General features: G+C 48.6%; 4 protein-coding genes across 4 annotated transcripts; 2 read left to right on the top strand and 2 right to left on the bottom strand.

Moving 5' to 3' along the window:
- Positions 1 to 2,468: 2,468 nt before the first annotated feature.
- PV07_09986 (uncharacterized protein) lies at positions 2,469 to 4,588 on the top strand (the record flags this gene model as incomplete). Its single annotated transcript, XM_016397283.1, has 9 exons — positions 2,469 to 2,647; positions 2,722 to 2,862; positions 2,926 to 3,029; positions 3,089 to 3,235; positions 3,291 to 3,401; positions 3,457 to 3,788; positions 3,876 to 3,978; positions 4,042 to 4,343; positions 4,399 to 4,588. 9 exons carry the CDS (start codon positions 2,469 to 2,471, stop codon positions 4,579 to 4,581), a joined length of 1,602 nt encoding a protein of 533 aa, XP_016244474.1. The 3' UTR covers positions 4,582 to 4,588.
- Positions 4,589 to 14,894: 10,306 nt separating this feature from the next.
- On the bottom strand, positions 14,895 to 15,377 carry PV07_09985 (uncharacterized protein). Its single transcript, XM_016397282.1, has one exon. It carries the CDS (start codon positions 15,304 to 15,306, stop codon positions 15,001 to 15,003), a length of 306 nt encoding a protein of 101 aa, XP_016244473.1. The 5' UTR covers positions 15,307 to 15,377; the 3' UTR covers positions 14,895 to 15,000.
- A 3,725-nt stretch (positions 15,378 to 19,102) lies between these two features.
- On the top strand, positions 19,103 to 20,135 carry PV07_09984 (uncharacterized protein; the record flags this gene model as incomplete). Its single annotated transcript, XM_016397281.1, has 3 exons — positions 19,103 to 19,129; positions 19,185 to 19,684; positions 19,748 to 20,135. 3 exons carry the CDS (start codon positions 19,103 to 19,105, stop codon positions 20,133 to 20,135), a joined length of 915 nt encoding a protein of 304 aa, XP_016244472.1.
- A 1,092-nt stretch (positions 20,136 to 21,227) lies between these two features.
- PV07_09983 (uncharacterized protein) lies at positions 21,228 to 21,788 on the bottom strand (the record flags this gene model as incomplete). Its single annotated transcript, XM_016397280.1, has 2 exons — positions 21,228 to 21,613; positions 21,677 to 21,788. 2 exons carry the CDS (start codon positions 21,786 to 21,788, stop codon positions 21,228 to 21,230), a joined length of 498 nt encoding a protein of 165 aa, XP_016244471.1.
- Between the last annotated feature and the right edge of the window lie 141 nt (positions 21,789 to 21,929).

Here is a 21,929-nt window from a genome sequence, read left to right as displayed (position 1 = left end):
TTCTATAACTAGCTAACTAACCTAGTAATAAGGAGGATAAATCTAAGGAGTAAGAAAGGAAGGAATAGCTATCCTTCCTTTCTTCTTATATCCTCTAACGTATCGTAAGGAGATAACTAGTATCCTTACCTTCTTACTCCTTCCTTACGTATTTATTCTAACTCCTTACCTTCCCTTACGTACTTATTCTAACTCCTTATCTTCCCTTACGTATAGTGTCTTAGCTATTAGGATTTTATATCTCTTATACCGCGTACGTCTTGACTAATTAGGAGGTAGCATTTCGCCTGTATATTATATAGGCGAATACACCTAATTAGAAGGTATAGTTTCCTAGCGTCGGTCTTAGCGCTGGTTCGCCAGAACTAAGCCTTCTCCTGGGTTCAACCCATCATAGAGTGTAAGTGATCAGCCAATCAGCCTTCACAGCCTGCTCCATACCTATACCTCCCCATCTGCCAAGTAAACCAACGGGTCTTACTACCGGTACACCTCACGTGTAAGGAAGCTCGACATGTAATAATTTAATCGTCTTACTTATCGTTAAAAGGGAGTCAATATCTTCTTCTAGCAACGATGAAAACATTAAAATAGAAGATAATGAGATTACTAGACGAGAAGGTTAAAGGCAGCCTAAGAGAGCTTAAAAGGGGCGAAAGCTAAAGCCTAAAAATTCGAATTTGAGGGTAGTATGTCACTAAATTATCTAGAAGGAGAAAGAGAAGGCGGAGTTAAAGGATTTAATTTGTTTATACTATTCTATTAGTAATACACATCGTCTTTGTTTCCCTTTCATCTTCAGTGCCAGGACCATTTCGTACACTCTTTAGTAGATAATTTAGGGAATCGATTTATTCTGGCGCCCTGTGAGAGCTTTAGAATGTTGTCAATGTGGATCTGTGCTGTAATTCCCATGGACGGGCCATTATCTTGTTCCCATTCTGGCAGTGGTCACCTTGACAAGTTTAGCCGTATATACTATGGCCAAAACTGACCTCTCTAAAGTCTATTTCCGTTTCTGGACCTGAGCAACTCGCCATTTAACATGAGTCATGACTAAGCCATCCTGTGCAGTGGCTGTGCGATCCTGAGCACCGCTTGGCGAACCCTGAGGGTGGCCAGTGTAGCATGAGCAATGCTCTGAGTGCATGAAAATATCTCTGTCGAGGCAGAATTATCGATTTGAATGACCCTGTCTTCAAAGAATGATTCCCAGGCTTATCAAGTGAGATCTTTATCCTAAGAAGGACCACATGAGCTCGCCCAGGCGCCAATTACTTCTTCCTGTGACATGTTCTCGCCTCACTGCTCAAACCTTATCCAGGAGGTCCAAGCGCAGTCTCGTTTTCTGGTTTTCATAGGCACCTCTATCAAGTTTCCAGCACTCAGGACTCGTCCACGACATCTCGTGAACATCCACTGTGCTGATTCGACAAGCGTGGGGAACATCATACAGTACAATTCCAGGCTTTTGATTGCGTCTCGTGCTGACAGGCGTCACCTTGAACACCGCAATCGTCGTCCTACCATCAATCCTCCATCTCCACGTTCAAGGGCATTGGAACCTGCAGATCCGCCTCAACACGTTGATAAAGCTTCTGACTCAATACTCGTCTGGGTCTGGATGTCTGGATACAAGAGAAGCGACAAGCAATCAAAGCTCGGCAATTCCGCCACTAGTCCAGATCACAGGTGGTCATGTGGCCCTATCTGCCTAAATTCGAGTCGTGATGAGGCAGATCCTCGGCCGACCCATGGGAAATTAGAGAACTTTCCTTGCACACTGGCCAGGGCCGTTTTGAGTCGCATACTGCGGGTGCATCTGCAAGACTAATGAGAAGCTTTGTGGAATTACCCGGGCGATGCTAGCCGGGGTACGCGTCGCTGCAGACCTCAAGAGCGAAGATGGGTAACTTGCTGTCGGACAAAGCCCAGCCTCAACCGTGGCATCGTTCCCTCACACCTTTACAGTAATAACCTCAGGTCTCGGTTTCGCGTGCAGAGGTTCGTCTAGTACGGGAAAGAGATCTGGCGCGCTCGCTCTCGATGCAGGCGCGTACCCCGGCTAGCATCGCCCGGGTAATTCCACAAAGCTTCTCATTAGTTTGGAAATGGGCTGCGCAGGATGCGGGACCACTTCGGTATGTCTCCGCTCACCAAAGGTTTCCTACCCCGGGGACCGTTACCCCGGATCCTTTTCAGTTTACGGAGAAGAGGAGGTCTAGATCTAGCTTCTTCCGTGGTCTATCGGCAGAACTTCGCCGCGCCAAATGCGAAAATGTCGGATAGCCCATCATTTGCTGCTTCTCACGAGTGCTATAAAGTCTTCATGTGCTCTTCCCCCGGAGAGACAACCGTCTCTATCTTGCAGTCGCCCTTCCGCTGATTGTGCTTGACCTTTCTTGCCACATTGCTCTTCTCCATACAACATTGCCAGTGTCGCATAGCTCTGCGTGGCCATTGCCAACATGGTTGCCCTCAAGTCAGCAAATGTCACCGCCAGTGCTGAGGAAAACCGGCAGCAGGCCCTTGCGGAGGCACCGGATTTCGAGAAGGTCTCCTGGACCAAGGACAAGAGTATTCGCAAGCTCTACATCTACTGCGCCTTGGGTCTTCTGATCGGTTCTGCAACCACTGGTTATGATGGGTAAGTTGATTGCGGAGGAATAATGTTGGCGTTGCTTAGAAATTCTAGTCTTGGCTGACTCTGCTCTGCTCCAGATCGCTCCTCAACCTCTTGCAGCAGTACGACTACTGGGAGACTTATTTTCATCACGTTGGAACGGACAAAAACAAGTCCAATCTCCTCGGCCTCCTGACCAATATGTTTACCATCGGCTCCATCCTCTCCATGTTCACCGTGTAAGATTTTGCCCGCGTGCGAAGCAACCAGTGCGTGGCCAGGTGGCTAATGTTCAAGTCAAGGCCGACAATTACTGATCGATTCGGCCGCAAGCCCTGTATCGTCGCCGGCTGCATCTTCATGATTATTGGGTGTATCATTAACACTGCCGCGCAGAACTACGCAAGTGAGTTGCACACAGTTGCGTTGGCGCATACTTTCCATGCAGAAGCTAACCGCCTCCAGTGTTCTGCGCTGGTCGTTTCATTCTCGGATTCGGCAACTCGCTCAGCCAGCTGACCTCACCGATGTTGTTGACCGAGGTTGTTCACCCTCAGCACCGTGCTCCCTTTACCACTATATATAACTGCTTGTGGAATTTGGGAAGCTTCTGTACGCTCAACCACTCCGTTCTTGCTTTATATCAGAGCCAGCTGACCGCAACTAGTCTGTAATGCCATCGGCTTTGGTCTCCAATATGTGAAGAGCGACTGGTCGTGGCGAATCTTGACCCTCTTTCAGATTGTGCCGGCCATCGTACAGCTTCTCTTCGTTTGGGGTAAGTCTGAGCAAATGGATGGTCAACCTATACAGAAGCTGACTACTTGTCTCAGGAGTTCCTGAATCACCCAGATGGCTGATCTCCAAGGACCGCCACGATGACGCCCTCCAGACCTTGGCTAAGTGGCATGCCAATGGCAACGACCAAGACCTTACAGTACAATTTGAGTTTCGCGAAATCAGCGAAACACTTCGGATTGAGAAGCAAGTTCGTGCAACAAGCAGTTACATGGATTTCTTCAAGACCAAGGGCAATCGCTGGAGGCTTGCCATCATCATTTCCATCGGTGTCATCTCACAGTACAGTGGTAACGCTGTTATTTCCAACTACGCAAATTTAATCTACGAATCTGCTGGAATCACATCACAGACGCAGAAGCTTGGTGTACGTACAATATGGCTCTTGTTGCCGCTTCCCCCCCACCCCCCTGCCCACCTAAATCTGCTGGCCGTTGCTGACCAGTGTACTCAGCTTACCCTTGGCAACACTACCCTCAGCTTGATCGTCTCCATCTCCGCTGCGCTTTTTGTTGACAGAATCGGACGACGCCCGCTCTTCCTGTTTGCTATTTCTGGTATGTATTAGCCGAATACACAACCCAAAGCGACGTGGGACGACTGACGTGTATTCTTTCTAGGAATGGTTGTTTCCTTCACCATTTGGACTGCCTTGGCCGGCGAATACGAATCTCACAATTCGGCGAAAGGCTATGGTATCGGCCAGATTGTCTTTGTCTGGGTCTTTGGTATCTTCTACTCCATTGGTTTCTCGGGTCTCCTTGTCGCCTATACCCTCGAAGTCCTGCCTTTCCACCTCCGCGCCAAGGGTATAATGATCATGAATATCACCGTTCAAGCCATTCTCGCCCTCTCGGCCCAGACAAACCCACTCGCGATTCACAACTTGCCCCATGCTTGGAATTTCTGGCTCCTCTACACTGTAAGACCCACCATGCAAGCTTCTGATGTTCCAATACTGATGATTGTGTCTCTAGCTTTGGGACTTTGTCGAGGCTGTCTGGGTGTACTTCATGTTCCCAGAAACCAAGGGCACCACCCTCGAAGAGGTCGCCATAATTTTCGATGGAGAGGATGCAGTGGCTCATATCAGCATGGAACAGACTGCGAAGGAGATCGAGATTCTCCACAACGAAACAGCCACCGAGAAGCACGTGTGAGCTTTCAATAAGATACCAGCGCACGGAGGTCCTAAGTGACAGCGAGTCACAAGACACGAGGGCGTCTAAGGCATATCCAAGGCCATCTTAAACCTCCCATTTTCGGGCCCATCGGCGTTCTCTAAACTAGACCTTCGTCTCTCGAATATGTAGTAACCGCGTAAACTTGACGAAAGTTGAAGAGGACCTAGAAAACGGCCCTCTCGCTGTACAAGGAAAGGCTAAATTACGTGCACGGTCAATGGGCAGTAGGGTTGTTAAAATAGATTTCATAGATTACCTATCACATTCCAGGCCTATTTATTCCAGTATATTTCATGTAATCTTTCCAAAGTTCCTAGGAGCCAAGGAGCTAGTTTATCAGCGTTTTCCTATTAAACTAGCTCGTTATTAACCCTTCAGGAGGTAGGAAAACTTAATCGATTTCACCCCCCAATAGGCCTAGGAGCCTTGAGGATAGGGCCCTATCTGAGGGCTAATCTACGTACTAATCTGCGTATCAATCTACGTTTGCAGATGTTCCTATGGATAGTGTTCGGAGGACATGGAGTAGGTAGATTGGCTCATAGGATCGTACCTTAAGGTAATGTACGTGACTGTTGGGAACCTTAGTTAAGTTAACTAGTCACGTGATAAGGCGCTAGGCCTAGTTAGGCCGTACGCCTAAATGGCGATATTTCACAATCAAAGTCCTTCAGTAAGAGACATCTGCCATTCATCCCCAATCTCCACCTAAGTAAACCTAGGTAAACTCTTAGCATAAGAGTGCCGGAGCAGATCCTAATAAGTACCTTAAGTAGTAGAGAATAAAAGGCTAATACTCTACTAAAGGCTTAAGATATAGTTAGTAGCGGGGTAGGAAAAGTATAGAAGAGCTATCTAAAGCTATAAACTCTAAGTGTGAGGGTTTAGAAAGAGTTCTATAACTAGCTAGCTAACCTAGTAATAAGGAGGATAAATCTAAGGAGGGAAAGAAAGAAGAACACTCCCTCTCTCTCTCTCCTTATATCGTACGCTCCACTATAAGAGGTACCTATTATCTTACCTCTCTCCCTTACCTCCCTCTTCTATATACGTTATCTATCCCTTACGTATACTATCCTTATATTATATTTCTCCTCCTATTACGTACGGTATCTTATCTCTCTTCCCCTTATATACGGAATATTATTTCTCCGCTATATATGACTATTGGGCTTAGCGCTGGTTCGCTAGAACTGAGCCTTCTCCTAGATTTAACCTATCACACTAAGGAGTTTAATAAACTAGAGCTAGAAGTGCTCGTAAGTTATAAGGTAACCTAGCGAGCCGCCGATATAATTGGGAAGTACGAAAGGCTATCTTAGAGAAAGCATAGGGATAAACAGTATCATTTCTACGTAGCGGCTAAAGAAGAGGTGCGGTAGTAATAAAAGGAGGATAGTACCTAGTTCTAAAAGTATCTAAAGAGAAGAGGGCCTAGGTATTACGAATCGACCACATCCTGAACCGGGGTCCTACGAAATAGGAAGGTTACACGGGTAGTTCTGAGGGGGACTCCAGGAGTTACGTAATGACTGGAAAAGGAAATACGGGATATGTCGATATGTTAGTATGCGGCATGGCGGGCACATCTACATATCGGCAAGTTACATATAGATTCCCGAATAGGAAGGACTATGGGAGTATATAGCTACGCTCGTTACCCACTCCTATAGACCTTCGTAGTCAACCTCGTTAATATTCTACTTTAAGTGATAGAAGTATTGTAATGGGAAAGGCTTGGAGAGGACCTGAGGTGCAAGGCGGACGAGCAAGGTGATTGGTCAACTTTTGGCTGTACATTGTACAGGCAGACGTTACCACTCTCTGATTGGTCAGTTCGAGGGTACCACTTTAGCTTGGTGGTCTTTTCTTTTGTTTTATTATTCGTCTAGACAGATAGAGAGACAATAACACAATCAATCAACTGCTTTACAAGATGTGAACGTGCCTGTTACCTACCGCCGTACGAGTTGGCGCCTATGGCTAGAAGCCTCGCCCTAGTTCAGTATAACTGCCCTATCTAGGTCCTTCACATAAGACATCTGCCATTCATCTCTAAGCTCCACACAAGCAAACCTAGGCTACCCCTAGGCACGTGAGTGTAGGTGCAGATTCTAATACTATAGATTAGTAATGTGAGGGTTTAGAAAGAGTTCTGCAACTAGCTAGCCAACCTAGTAATAAGGAGGACAAATCTGAGGAGAGAGAAGGAAGGAATAGCTATCCTTCCTCTCTCCTTATATCGTCCGACGCGCCGTAAGGAGGTAACTAGTGTTCTTACCTCCTTACTCCTTCCTTACGTACTTATTCTAACCCCTTACCTCTAGTTCCCTTACGTATAACTAGGCTCTAACATAGGTCGGGTTAGCGCAGCGGGTTTTAGGTTAGGTCGGGTTAACTAGATAGGTTAAAAGGTCCTAACCTAACCCTAACCTAACCCGACCTAAAAACCTACTAAGATATTATATATAGTATATAATATAGTAGGTCTCTTATTAATTACGCTAAGATTAAACTAGACTAATCTAGACTTAGCTCCTATAATAATAGTAACGAGGCTTATAAGGATATAGAATAACTATTATAAAGACTATTATATCTTTCCTTTATAAAATTATAGATCATTCCTTTAAGGATACCCCAATTCTAAATGCCATCAAGCAACGATCAATTTGGTTATTTAGCCCTGCACCTGGAAAACTAAAACTATGGAACTTGATCACCGCCGAAGATTGGGAATCATATGCATATCCAGGAATGCACTTAAGCATGTCCATTTCAACAGCCAGGTTTAGTGGTAGCCTTCTCCGGGAGGGTGTTTCTCTCAAGTCAATCGAGGCGACGATTAGGTTTGAGACGCCGCTGCCACATTGGGCCCCATACCCTGAAGATACGAAGTTCCAATTGCTGTATGATACTTCAAATTCTTTTTGATGAATTATTTCGGCTAATTATTGAAAGCCCGTCCACAAATCAGTCATACGGTTGCAACGTTCCCCGACCTTGCTCAAGCCATCCAAAGGAGAATGTGTTTAATTGTACACGAAGCTGGTGCAATCGTTCTTTCGACACCCTCCGAGAGCTGTGGGAGCATACACGTCTCAGTATCAGGCAGCATGACCCCGTTTTTCTCTCCCAGAGTCTGAGATGCTTGTCCTGTGATTCACCACAATCACGACGCCGTTTGTTTGAAAAGGCTGTATATATCCAGGAAACTTTGGGAACTACAGACAACTTGAAAGTTTCATACTGCGCCCTTGAGATCGCGAAGACGATGTGTGGACTCCCCTCCTGTTCCAACTATATGGCCGAATGCTATCCAAAATTACGCCAATGTCTCGCGGAGCCAGAGATACCTGTGAAAACAGGGGTGCTTAACTCGTCCTTGGCACATACACTGGGAGCTTGTTCACAGAATAGTGAGATTAAGGAAGCCGTCTGGCTTCTGTTTTGGTGTCCTAATGATTTTATATGTCGAGACCGCTTCGCAACCGAGAAAGAGCTCTCTGAACATCTGGAAATCACAATTTTCAGTTTATTCGAACTGGAATCTTTTGTCAACACTCCTCGCCGACCGAGATTAAGCTTGGATTGTCTCATTTGCAGCGCACGATTGCATCTACCTCTTGAGTATGAGGATCATTTCAAAGAAGCCTGCAAGCTTCAGCTTGAATTGACACCAGAGATCCCACGGAAGGGGCTATCTAGATGTGTCGCGGGGTTTGTTTCCGCACAAATTGGCACAGTGTGTTTTCAATGCCAGCGCTTTGACACGGCCAGGGTCAAGAATAGGTCGAGGCAATTGACTCGAGCCTGGACGGTGCAAGGGGACAACCTCGGGGGGCAAGGCTGAATCACGTGGTGTGCTTAGCAGTGCTCAGTCCAAATCAAGGCGCTCAGTACTAAGCACACTGAGCACGACTGAGCACGACTAAGTATGCTTCCAAGCCTGGGGTGAACGTGGCTAAGTAGCTCCCTGAGCCTCCCTAAGCCGAGAGTAGGGGAGCCTAATCTGGCTCCTTTCGCCGAACTACCTATCTTACTCGAGAACGAAAAACCTAATTGCCATTTATGGTTTGAGCCTGGAGGGTGAGCGAAGGCTGCTTTAATCTGAGCTTTAACTGAGCCTTTGGCCGAGCATAACTGAGCAAACAAACTGGGGGCCTAATCTGCTATACCTGCCTCTCGGCTAGGCATCTGTTTCAGACGGGCGTAAAAAATCTGGCAGATTCCCTGCCCTTATGTTGTAACCTTGCTCTCTGGCAGTGCGACAGGGTGCGCGGTTGAATCGTACGCCGTACTGAGAGCAAGAAATCTGATTAGGCAAAATGGGCGGTCCAGACATCGAGACGCGTAAAATCCCCGTTAAACTGCGAGCAACCAATGACCACAAACTACGGTGCGGTGACTTACTTGCTCCCCGTAACTCTACCTAATAGACAAAAGATTGAAAAAAGAGCGGCGTTCCCGTCACACTTACGATATATATTCCCTCGGTCCTGTGTTACTCGAAATTGGAGTCTTGGAGGTCGTTAGAAGGACTGCTGAAGGAGGACGGAATGTTCGACGACCGTTTGGACCCGTACGGTTTGAGACGACACGTACAAAACTATTATGTTCCGAGACTCCGAGAGCGATGCGGTGAAATCTATGAGCAGGCGCTCATGGCATGTCTCCATATGGATTGCAAGGATACCGAGATCGGTCTGAGTGTGCAGAGAGAGCAATGTGCCAAGGTAATGGCGGACCTGGAACAATGTCGGGTTTGATGTGATGTCTAGAAACATGCGGATGCGAAATGCCTGGTCAACACGGAGGATTGTATTGAGTATTCACCGAAGCAAGGTCTTATGCGCTTCAACGACACCGCAAGATGGACTACATTTTACAGCTCCAAAGACAGGGCGGGAAAAAGAGGTCAGTCCACTTCCTGGCCCTCTCCATGACTTCTGCCTCCCGCCTCCCGTACAAATTTGTACTACAACCAGGAAAGGCGGCCTTCAAGCACCGCTTTCGAAGGGTTGTGCACTAGCCAATAGGGTTGGAGTGACTCTGTTGCGACTGACTCGCGTTTGGTATTCCATACTGTAAGGACACGATCCACATCCACGGCTTGGAATGGCAGCAATTCTCAGCATCATATTCAGAGCTTGCCCGCCTCTGATCTTTTGATTTCCAGTTTTCAGCCCCCATCAAGGTCTTGAGTCTTGACTCAGCACCGACTCAACTAAAGTCACTCTTGAACATGTCCAAAGCAGCGAGAATTTGGCTCTCTCTCCCAGCATCTCTGACCTTGAAGTCCGCCCTGAAGGGATTGGGACCAAACATATTCGTCGCCGGAAAGTCCCACAGATCATACTCCAGCGGCTTCCCGGTAGCTTTGTCTATCGGCGCCTTGACATCAAATGCCCACAGCAGCCGCGCTGTGAGTATAAATAACGAGTTCTCCGCCAAATTATATCCGGCGCAGACACGTCGTCCCGCGCCAAACCCCCAGTGATCACGCTGTCGAGGATCCTGCACATTGATGCACTCGCCAGCAGTCAAGTCATTGGCTACTGTGCCCAAGTATCGATCTGGATAGAAGCGTTGAGGGTCGGGAAACATGACGGGGTCGAAGTTCAGAGCCCATACGTTGCCCACAATGCATGAGCCTGCGGGAATGAAGTAGTCTTTGTAGACGACATCACCCTGGATATCAATTCAGCCATGAGCGATGAAGAAAGACGGGGAGACTGACCGTGCTAACGTGTTGAAAATGATCATTTGAAGCAGTGCGCCATCTCAGCACCTCCTTGACCATAGCACGAATATACGGCAGCCGGTTGAAATCTTCAAACGTCGGCATCCGGTGGCCGACAACTTGATCTAGCTCTTTGTGTGCCTTTTCGACTGTTTCTGGAAACGCGACAAGTCCCAAGATCAAACTGTTGAGTGTAAGTTGGGTGGTATCTATCGCTCATCGTCAGTAACACCACCTCGTTTAGATCCAGGGAGGTCATGTATACCACTCCCAGCCTCAATCATCGTCCCGGCGACATAGGCTGCCTGGTTTTCCGAGATACCCATCTTCGGATAGTCAACCTCCATAAATTTCTCTGCGAAACATCCCGTGCGAATTCCCTTAGCCATCTGGTTCTTCAAGGCATTCCACAACCCGAGCCAGAGTTGCAGCTCCTTCTGATGATAAGGCTCGTACTTCTTGCGCCACCACTGTAGAGACTTGGGTAACTTTTCCAGGATTGGATACTGGTCAACCAAATGGAGCTGTCCAAAGCACTCTGCGAATATCCCTGTCTCGGTATATATATCATGGAGGACCGGATCATCGACGGTAACGACCCGTCTGCCATACGTTGCATACATGATTACGCTTGTCGAGTACCGTTTGACGTGGTTCCAGAAGTTGGCAGGCTCGGTCAGGAGATCGTAGAGATAACGTCGAGATTCGAGGTCTTGTGAAGGTTTCATGCCATCTGCAGATTTGACTGTCAAGCAACGATGGACGATAGCACGAATGTCGCGCCATTCTTTTCCGTATGGCTGTATGAAAACACACATAAGTATTGGCAAGATGTGATCCAAGGGCCGTATGTACCATGAATAGCATACGGTAGCCACCAGATAGTACACCCATAGCAACACGATTGACAGCTCTGCTTGATGTCAAGGTACCTTGCCTATCAAAGACTTCCTGTGACCTCCATGAGTTTCTGGTGCAGTGTGATCTGGAACGAGCGGGACTCACTTTGATAGCCTCGGGAGAGCTGAGGACGACCCAACGCTGGGTTCCCATCTGAATCTGATAGATCTCGCCAAACTCTTCGGCCCATTTGACTAGTTGGGACTCGCTCGGATTGTTTCCTACTTTGCCAGTGTAGAGGTGTGAATGGCCGCTGAAGAGTCGTGCGCCAGGTGGCGAGGGAACGGCTCGCAACCCTTTGGGGATTCTGGGTCTTCCAAGAGCGAGGACATGGTAGATAGTGGCGACCGCTCCGAGCAGCAGCACACAAGTGGCAGCGTAAGCATATACGGGGATGCCATGAGTAGCACTCAACAATAATGTCATGGCGTAGACTGTAGAGAGCACGACGGGCTGTCGTGCCAGGCAGATTCACCGGGTCTTTCTGATCACTCGATACCGTGGTCGCGGGCCTCAGTGGTGCTTGCACAAAAGGGGTCATAAGATCAAGGGGCAGCAACAGGATTTTTTCTCCTCCAACGGTCTCCAAAGTCTCAACTTCCTCTCCGACTTCGTCGAACGCTTCTAAGCATAACGATACGGGATGCTTGCTACCACGATTTCCACGAAAGCGCCTGAACCCCACATCGACACTAGATATTGTTCGCTCAAATAGGAAACGAGGGGAGTGGTGGGGTAATTGAGAAGTACAAAGGGAAGCATATCAGTCAGGGATACTATTTGATGCGATGGATTAACTCGGTTACTACCCCGCGATCAGCGCCGATGGATCGGGGTACCAAGGGGGAAACATCTGGGGAAACCCACATGGCATGCATGGTATGGCCACGCTACCCCGAATACTCCGCGTCGATGCATATCCTACTCGCAGGTATATCGAGCGACAAGCCCCCTAAGTCCTGATCAGAACACTTCCAAGAACCACAAGCATTCACCAGCCAAGCCACCACATTGGAACCATCTGCGCTGTTGTGCCTTCATCTCTTAGCCATTGAATCTCTCGGCCAGGCATTATGGGTTTTGGCGTGCTTGAACCTTCCTCCACGGAAGTAGTCCAGGGCAGCATCCAGCTCTTCGACGATGCCAATGTCTCTGTCGAAAACACCGCACACCTCAAGCACAGTAAAGACGGCAAAATTGTCCTGGCGCCTCAGCCATCCGATTCGCCCAACGACATTTTGAACCTGCCGCTGTGGCGCCGCGACTTGATGTACTGGATAATCATCCTGGGCACGGTCTTTTCGGGCATTCACGGACCCATTCTCACCCCCATCACGCTCGACCTGGCCGCCGAATGGGACAAGACAGTCAACGACATCGCACAACTGTCTTCGTATCTCCTTCTCGTCATTGGTGCTTGTATTATATTCTATGGTCCATTGGCGATCAAGTACGGCAAACGCATCATATACATCTTCGGCACGGCCACGCTCGTTGCAGCAGATATCTGGGCCGCTCGCGCGACAACGTACAACAGCATGATGGGCGCGCGTTGCTTGTCTGGCATCGGCCAAGGAGCCTATGAAGCTTTGTCCCTGGCTATGATCCCAGATCTGTTCTTCGTGCATGAGCGTGGCAGCCGCGTGACGTTGTTCCTCTTGTGCCTGCAGACGGGTGTCTTCTTGGGAGTCCCGATCGGAACGCAGATCGTGCTGCATTCGGGAATTGAATGGTGTTTTGGCGGTCTGGCCATTGCAGAAGCTGTTATCCTGGTTGCCCTCATTTTCTTCGTGCGCGAGCCCGGGTTTGGACGAAACCATGTGGATCCGCTGGCACACGTTGCTGAAGAGGTTATCCTAGAGAAGGTGCATACGGCGGACTACGACCACAAAGAAATGGCTAGCACCGTTCAGCCGGAGAGACCGGCACCAGGATCAGGGGCTGAAGAACGCCCGAAGACATATTTGCAATGGGTCAATCCATGGCAGGGGGTCATTGGCCATGAGAATATCCTCAAGTCGACCATTCGAACCTTCAGCTTGGCGTTGCATCCGACAATTCTGTGGGCTTCGATCGCGGCATTGCCTATGGCATGGTCTGTTGGTATTTCCTTCACATTGGCGCTGGAATTGGCACCACCACCATACAACTTCAGCCCGACTGGTCTCGCAAACCTGTACATCGCAGCGTGGATTGGGATAACCATTGCTGTGTGTATCGGGATTGCGACGATTGATCCAATTTCCAAGTTCATGGCAAGGCGCAACAGGAATGTCTTCGAGCCCGAGTTTCGACTCGTCATGCTCTTCCCCGCGCTCATCATTGCGGGTGTTGGGTTCATTGGCTGGGGTTGGGCTTATACGACGCACGTCCACTGGATTGGCCTGGCCATCTTGCTGCTTCTCGCCAACTGCGGTGCTGTTCTGGGAAATGCGGCCATCATTGGCTATGTGGTGGATGCGCACCGTAGCTGGGCAAATGAGTCGCAGGTTATATTGTTCGCGTGGAAGAACTTCTATCCCTTCACCATGGGGTACTGGTTCGTTCCTTGGTTCATCAAGGACGGACCTAAGAAGACGTGGTGTGCTGTCGGCGGTATCATTGTTGGTTTGTACTCACTTGGAGCGATTTTCTATGTTTTTGGAAAGAGAATGAGGGCTTTCTGGCAAAAGAGATCATTTCTTGGTTTCTCGGCAGCGTGAGGTTGGCTACAGAAGTGAGTGAGTGAGTGAGTCAAGGACCTGTCCTCCGTATAGGCCACCACGCCTAGGGCAACCCCGGCATCAACGTTAGCGCCTATAAGACTCTCTGGCGTCTTAATTGTGATAAGAATGATAAAGGGAACCAGACATTCGGGCACGTCTCTTAACATAAGGCGCCCAGAGGAATCTAATCTGCTCAGAATCGAACCGTTTTTTAACGCATAAGTCTTCTCCCCATAATCGCTTCTCTTTTTCGAGATCTGCTATCCTTTCTCTACCACTGATGGTAAGGAAAACCGTTGCCGCGTAAGTATACAGCAAATAAAACGGTCATACCCTATGGCCGTTCTGTCTTTGTAAATCAAAGGCCATGGATGACTCTTGTAGATGCTTATGTGGTGGAGTCTTTTTGCGCAATGTCCCTTCTCTTCCCCTTCTTTTATCACTACACGGCTTCAGTTATCATTCCTCAGAGGATTCAAGAGCCTTCAACCAATTCGAAGATCACTTTTGAATCTTCGGCGTGGAAGATTCGGACCGATGAATCATGATTGAGCGACGCAGCCATCTCTGATATCCAGACATCTCGAGTCAGGTGGAAGTACCTCTCAACAACGTAGTGAATCTCCGAGCAATTCTTTCAGGGCATCTCCAGATAAAAGAGACTGGTTTCATTGTGAAAACCATATTCGCGTGCGAATAACGACACGTTTTACAACCTCCTTCCTCCCACAAGGCTGTAAAAAAAGGGACTTTATGAAACTGATAAGAGTGCTAGCGTGGGGTAGCGGCGAAGAAGGCTAGGATGCCCCGAGGTTATAAAGAGTGAATTCGATCCTCGCCACCATTACCTAGTGCCTAGACACACGATTGATTCCTCATCTTCTACTCCATCAGCCTCTCAAGGAGCGGAAACCATTGACGTTAGAAAAAGGAACACTTTCTCTGTTCTCCATGCAACGACAGCAGCAATCTGTGGAGCATACGCATGGCTCCCAACCCATTTCCCCTATCCCCAGCTGTCTCAGGATATAGCCGTCCCCGATCTCTTTACTGATGCTTGTTCGCTATCACACTCCACTTAGAAATATCAATCGGTCCACCACCACGCGTGATGTCTGTAATAATATTGGTCTTGAGATCATAAACCCCGACCATTGATCCACCCGAGATCGAAACCGTCACGCCCGGAGTATTATGTGTGAGGTGGGTTGCAAGGATCGGGCTAAACTTTGGTTGGCGCTCAAGGTCCTCGAAATTTCTCAGGATGCCGTCATTGGGGAGTTGAGCGGTAGTGTTGGGGTTAATGCCTTGATTCTTGCGGTTCTCGATGAAGATTGGGATTTTGTTGGACATTGTGGTGGAGAGCTGAGACGGAGTAAAGACTGGTTCTCAAGACTGTGATCGGCTTTTTGTGTGAGTTTAAGATACTTGTGGTGTTTGGGTAAATGGATACTGAGGAAAGGGAGAGAAGTGATCTCTTTAAATACCTTTCTAGAAGGTTTCTTACCATCTCGAGGCACTGACGACCTTCGGTTTCAGCTCTTCATCGAAGTCTAGAAGCGCTCCGTATCCACAAGCGAGGACTGACTTGTTCATTGCGTGACCAACGAAAGAAGTAGTAGGCACATGCCACGCGTCCACCGGTAGAAGGATAGTGTGGATGCGGCTGAGCGCATATAAGCATATATCATGCTCGTTCGAAAGGTTGTACATCCGCTGATCCAGGGAGATTGTCGCAAAATGGTAATCAGATATGAGGCTAAGCAGGTAACTGTAGTTTTAGCTGAAGACGAGAGGTTCTTCTGCATTGCATGTAGTCCATAGTATTCGCTTGAAATTCTCGCTCATGCAGGCGTTGGAACCAATAATATGCGGATGGCTGTAACAGGGAGTTCGGCAGCTTACGCAACCTCCAGGGGTTGAATTTTGTGGCGAGCTGGAATGTCGGTTTGGTAGCAGCTGAGGCATCAATTTGCGGCGAGGTAATGCATCGATTTTGCGGTGAGCTGGAATGTCGACTTGTGGCGAGCTGAGGCATCGATTTTGTGGCGAGCTGGAACTGTTGTGCTGAGTAGCGTGGCTGGCGATGGTTTGGAATGGCCCGGAACGGCTTTCTTTGATGGGATCGATTGTAATTTTCTCCGGCCCTCGGACTGCCAAGGTAACGCACAGTCAGGCGTGATACTGCGTACTCAATGGTGGAATTGATGTATTGACCAGTGTTGCCAGGAATCGATTGATGAATCGATCGATCGATATTTTCTTGGCATTCCAAGGTAGTCGATCGATCGATGACGATTGAATCGAAACCCTATAATCTAATTAGCTGGAGTAATATTATTCCGCTCCGGACTTCCCAATACGGTATAGTCCCCAGCTATCCTAGTGTTTAAGGCATTGCGCGGCTTCAAACGACAACACCGCGAGACGATTACGATCGTCTATAACTATCCTCTTTAACTAACTAAAGACCCTCTTAAGTTTGGTGGGTATTATAGGTATTAGTAGGGTGTCGAAGGCCTATTAGCGAAGAGCGCTATACTTATAGGATATCCACTAACGGAATAAGTTCTCTACATTCCGTACTTTACCGTTCGAGACCTAATCCGTATCCTCCTCGCGCTCTGGACGTACGACGACCTCATATTTATCCACGGGCGATACCAAGTCTAGATCACGTTCCTAATCCACGTCTACTACTGGATCGGGTCCGGTTCAGCGCATTTTTCATGGACGGACTACGGTATAAGGTATGTTTTATGGTTGGACTTTGGTCGACTTTCGAGCTGACCTAGTCTAGGACGTCGACCTCGTCTTGTGGCGTGACGGTGCCAATAAGAACAGCCGTGGCTGGAGACTTGTGTATAAGGTTGACTAGCGGTAGGTAAAGAATAACCGTGATCCTGAGAACATCGTGTACGTGATTTGATGTCGACGATTTATGGATAGACACTGACGGTGATGGGATCCTCTGGCTTCGGGGCAGCCGACAAGGAGCACGAAAGACTATTCTACAACGATGCTGGCTTCCTCCTAGCGATGGCCATCGCTAATGGCGCCCTGTTCGGGTATAACTCTCTCGACGGCGTCCATCAGCAGAAAATTCCAATGGGCAAGGATGAGTTGTCCTCAGATTCAAGGATTCTAGGATTCTGTCGACGCAGACTTTTCACGCAGCTTCGTGACATGACACAGTACATAAGGTACTTACCTATTCTGACGATGCCACACTTTCCTCATCTCTGCTTGACTTTGCCTAATCGGTATGAGCGCTAAAACAGACGTGGGTTTTCCCCCGGGAAAATAGTGCTGAGATATTGCCCAGTGCGAATACCTAGAGGGAATTCCCTCCACCATCCGGAGACGAGCTATGGACGCACCGGCACTGTTTTTCTCCGGGGATGTCTTCAGAGACTCGAAAATCCCATTGCTCCACGCCTGCGCTGATGATCTTTGTCCGGCCGGTGACCCGACTATCTAATATTCCGGTCTGGGTCCAGAGAGGTGGTGCTTTGGCTTGGCAGCTAAGCTCGAACTATACTTATATATGAAGTACTAATACTAATACTTTTCGCCTTTGTGATTTCTAATCTGTAAAGTGAGCAAAGACTGTTCAACTGAGGTTTACTCGACGACTCTTCACAGTCTCTGATAAGTCAATATGGGTCAATTTGGATTCAAGGAAGATGTAGGTATCACGCGAGATCATCAGCAAGGATAACACCAATACTTCCAGGGGGAACTCTCGACGATCGATGCATTGCACGGTGATCTCTCTATGAGACTAAGCAGGGTCAGTCGTCTCTTCGTGAATCGATCTTAAGCCTTACACACGTGCATCTGGCTCACTGGGATACCATACAGCTGCACAAAGAAGAACTCAAACAGGAGGAACAGGAGATCCTAGACTTCTTCCGGGACTGGCAGCATTATTGCAAGTACCAGTTCAACAAAGATCCGGACGCCGGCAAAGCATTCTACGACATTCCCGAGGTGATGTACCATGACTTGATGGGCAATGGCGCCCGAGGGGATTTCGAGGAGCATTACGATCGTATCGGCCCATACCTTGCGAACGCGCAAATCGGATACAAGGATCTGGAAATCACAGCTGTATCCAAAGAGTTTGGTTACGCGACCATGATCCAACGATATTGGGGTAAGACCAAAGACGACATCGATTTTGATTTCAAATATCGCATCATCGGCCTCGTTGCTAAGACAAATGGCAAATGGTTGTGGGTTCATGAGCACATCTCGTTCCCGGTAGACCTGAAAACCAGAATGGCAGATTTCGAGTGTGGGCTTACACCTAAGGCGGCACTCTACCTCGGAGACAAGTCATGGGGAGACAAACCTCTGGAAGAAGTCAAGTTGCCTCAAAACGCGTAAGGGCCCTTGAGTCTTTGGTCGATTGTTCTCGGGATTGTAAATGACCCGGAGCCGGAAGTTAAACCGGCAGTCTAACCCTCGTTCGGGCCGAACTCGATTCGAGAGCTCCACTGCAACCTGGAGAAGAGAGAGGGGGAAAGGTAAAAGTCTGGGGCACATCGTGGTTTGTTGGTTGGGAGAGCAAGGCCAGACGAAAGAAATGGCACCGCAGTCAGGGTCTGGGTGGGTCAATCTCGTTGAAGTCAGATGACAACTGGTATCGTTCTCTATTGTTGCCCTGGCCTTTGACCTGGTCGACCTTCAGTGCCAAAGCTTTTACAATGTCAAATAGATCGACCCTCCAAATATCACGACATCATCTGCGCCTCTGCGCAACCAATATTTAGGAATATGTCCAGCTTCGGAGAAGTTTGTCAAGATGCCTGGTCATATATTTCAGTAATGCACTTTCCGTACATACTGAGCTAGTGTACTTTCGGACGTCATTGACTGCTGTTCAAGCTCTGATGGTCATGGTATGTGACGGTTGGGTCATTGTTGCCTGTTGAACCTTCATTGAAGCCTCAATTTCCTGTAGGCGTATTTCACCGACTGCATGGGAAACCCTTGTCTAGAGTATATGCTTTCCACAACAGGCTTGAGACTGGCGTGCGGTAAAGGCATGCATCGGCGGGCGATTGCGTTCTGGGCGATTTGCCAGCAGGATCAGTGCTAAAGAAACCGCACATTCTGGGCATTGTACTGTCTCGAAAAGAACATGGCTCATCGATCTGGTCGTCCATCGGTAAGTCACCATGGAATGGATAATCTCCTTCTTGGATTAACACTTCATCTTCCAGATGCTCAACGACGAAGAGATCAACTGTGAATGGCCTAAGCCTCAAGAGTTGACAACAAAAATCAACAGCGTCTACTCTACTCCTTTGATCATGCTCGCTCAGCTTATCTCTCAGGTGACAAGGAAATTCTCGACAGTGCAAGCTTTCCAGCAATCTCCCCAGGCCGTGGCCGCAATAGTGGTGGACCTCGATCGAAAAACAACGGCATTTGAGGAATATATTCGACCGCATATTGCTTTCGAGCATCCGACGGAACCTCCTCGCGCGAGCTCCGGTCTGAGCAACCAACAAGCCATCTACATTCGGCTCCTGTACTTCATCCTCGTCGTGGGTATCTACTCTACCTTGACGAACCCATCGTGTCGCACCGCTTTGAATTTCAAGGACTCACCAGACGTGCAACTTCAAGTCGAAAAGTCGACAGAAATCGTTGTCAAAGCTTCTCGGACTGCTATTTTGACAGCCCACTACATCCACGTCGATGCTAACACTCCAATTCTGTAAGAGTTGCTGCCCGTCTTGACCCGGATACCAGGTGCAAGCCGTTGACATTGTGCGCACAGTCTATCTTTCTTTGGGCCTCTGTGCGCGGAGATCAACTTGTCGATTCATCACATCTTTGAAGCCCCCGAGCGCTCTACCACTCAGTCAGACTTGGCTCTGCTGGACATCGGCTCTGCTCACTTCTCTCGCGTGGAGTTTTCCACCGGACTGTCCTTCCCTTTCGCCAAAGACATGGCAGCCTTGGCTCGCAATTTCGTCCAGCGTGTCAAGAGCGCACCAACATCCAATGCCGGTGGAAAGAATGTCGCTGGCGAGTTTATGACTGGGCTATTGGGCACTGCACTCTCAGGCGGAAACTCACATCGCCAGGATAATTTCGGGGCAATCTTCTCCCCGGTAAGGATCCTCGGCGATTATTCGCAAATTCCACAGCAAATCCATCTCTGACATGCTGCTAGAGCGATGATATGACTGCATTTGATACCCAACTGGGGAGCTGGAGCACATTCCTGCCCGCTCCATGCTTCGATGATAGCTTGGTGAATTTTCTCCGGCCTTAGGATGCGTTATGGACGACAACCTACGTGCACATTATCTGTAAACAATATTACCCTTCCTGGCGAGCAATGCTGGTTCATCGAGTTTTCCGTTGTGGGACGCTGTCGAGGAAGCGTCGATTTGACCAATTAAATTACATGTCTGGCACCACGAATTGGTTTCTTACTAATTTCCTACCTTTTATCCTCAACCTGCTAGATGGTCGGTTCGGATATGTTCGCGCCGTCTCGAAATAGTCCAGCAGCTGTCTCCAGTCGGTGACGCTGGTTGCCACCTGTCGAAAAGGCGAGAAGTTCGCTTCCATAATAAACTTGAGCGCGGAGAAAGACTTCACTGCACAAAAGTTGCGGGTGGAAAGCTGCTTGCCGCCTTCGAGCTGCAAGGCCGATCTCTTTTGTGAACTTTTTTTGACAAAGTAGCCTGCGGCAACTATTTTCAAAAGCAGGTGACCTGTGATGTACTTTGGGTCTCAACACTCGTTGCACGAATGCTGCTGCAGGGCTAGTCAGGGTATAATTGGCCAGAGCGTACACGGGTAATCGCTTCGTTACCATATTCGGTCGGATGTACTTTTTACCCGGACATATGTGGCATGCCGGCCCATTGGTGTCTCCGCCGTTTGCGTTTGGAAACATGCCTCGGACACGGGGTGGCTTTGTAGATCAACATTGCGGGCGGCTAATGTCTAGACCAGGGATTGAATTCAGCTAGTGGAGTAGCAAGGTAAATATGATGTGTGAGGCTCCCTAGCGAATGCCATTCAGCATTTTATCCGCTGGCTGGCACAGTGAGTGGCATCGAAAAGGACTTCTACTCCCCGGTGAAGGATCTCTGGACCAGGGTAACAGGACCGGTTACATCAAGCTGCAAGCTTTAGTTCGACCGTTTTCAACGCACTGGCAAGAAGATCAAAGCACGCGCGACGGGGGATAAAGTCTCGAAGTGCAAAGAATGTATATTTGTCCATTCGTATTTACCTACTCAGCCGACCTTGAATATGCGGTACACCACCTCGATGTATCCATCATCGCGCACTCTGATCTTTCCCATGGAAAGGAAGACGGCCTTATTAACCCAAGCTAGTTCCTCGTTCCGGCTTTCCATTAATGGCGCCGTATAGTAATAGCTCTCTCCCCAGTCAATAGACGCCCTTTTTCCGGCCCACACATCCAACATAGCTCCCTCCAAAGAATAAATTCCCTTGTATTCAATCTCACAGTTGATCGCGGGTTCTTGGCCAGCTGGTGAAAGGCAAGATACGCGAGCGTCGATATGAGCATAATTGGAGTGCAAGGTCATCCAATCAGCGCCAGTCTTTACATCAAGCTTGATTGTTCCATCCGCTGACACCAGCGAGCCTCGTGCGACTGTGGCATCCCCTGCGTTAGAAACTTGAAAGTTATCACGGTCTATGGATGGCGAGAACGTACCAACGCCCACGCTTCGAGCAGAGTGTTCGGTGGCTTTGGCCTCGATCCCAGCTGGCCCGGCGATGGTCAAATCGAAAGCATGTGTCAGCTTAGGAGCATCAATTGGTGCCATTTTCAGTCGTCTAGAAATAATCATTGTACAGACACACTGGGATCTCGACTGAGGTGAGGCTATAAGTGCTCGAGCAAATAGTTGTAGGCATCGGATGCCTTCTCCGATACGGCGCAATAAGATCCCAGAACCGAAACCAGC

Source organism: Cladophialophora immunda (assembly GCF_000835495.1).
Source record: "Cladophialophora immunda strain CBS 83496 unplaced genomic scaffold supercont1.6, whole genome shotgun sequence".
Lineage (NCBI taxonomy): Eukaryota > Fungi > Ascomycota > Eurotiomycetes > Chaetothyriales > Herpotrichiellaceae > Cladophialophora > Cladophialophora immunda.
The sequence above is the reverse complement of the archived record's forward strand: the minus strand, read 5'-3'. Positions and strand labels throughout refer to the sequence as shown.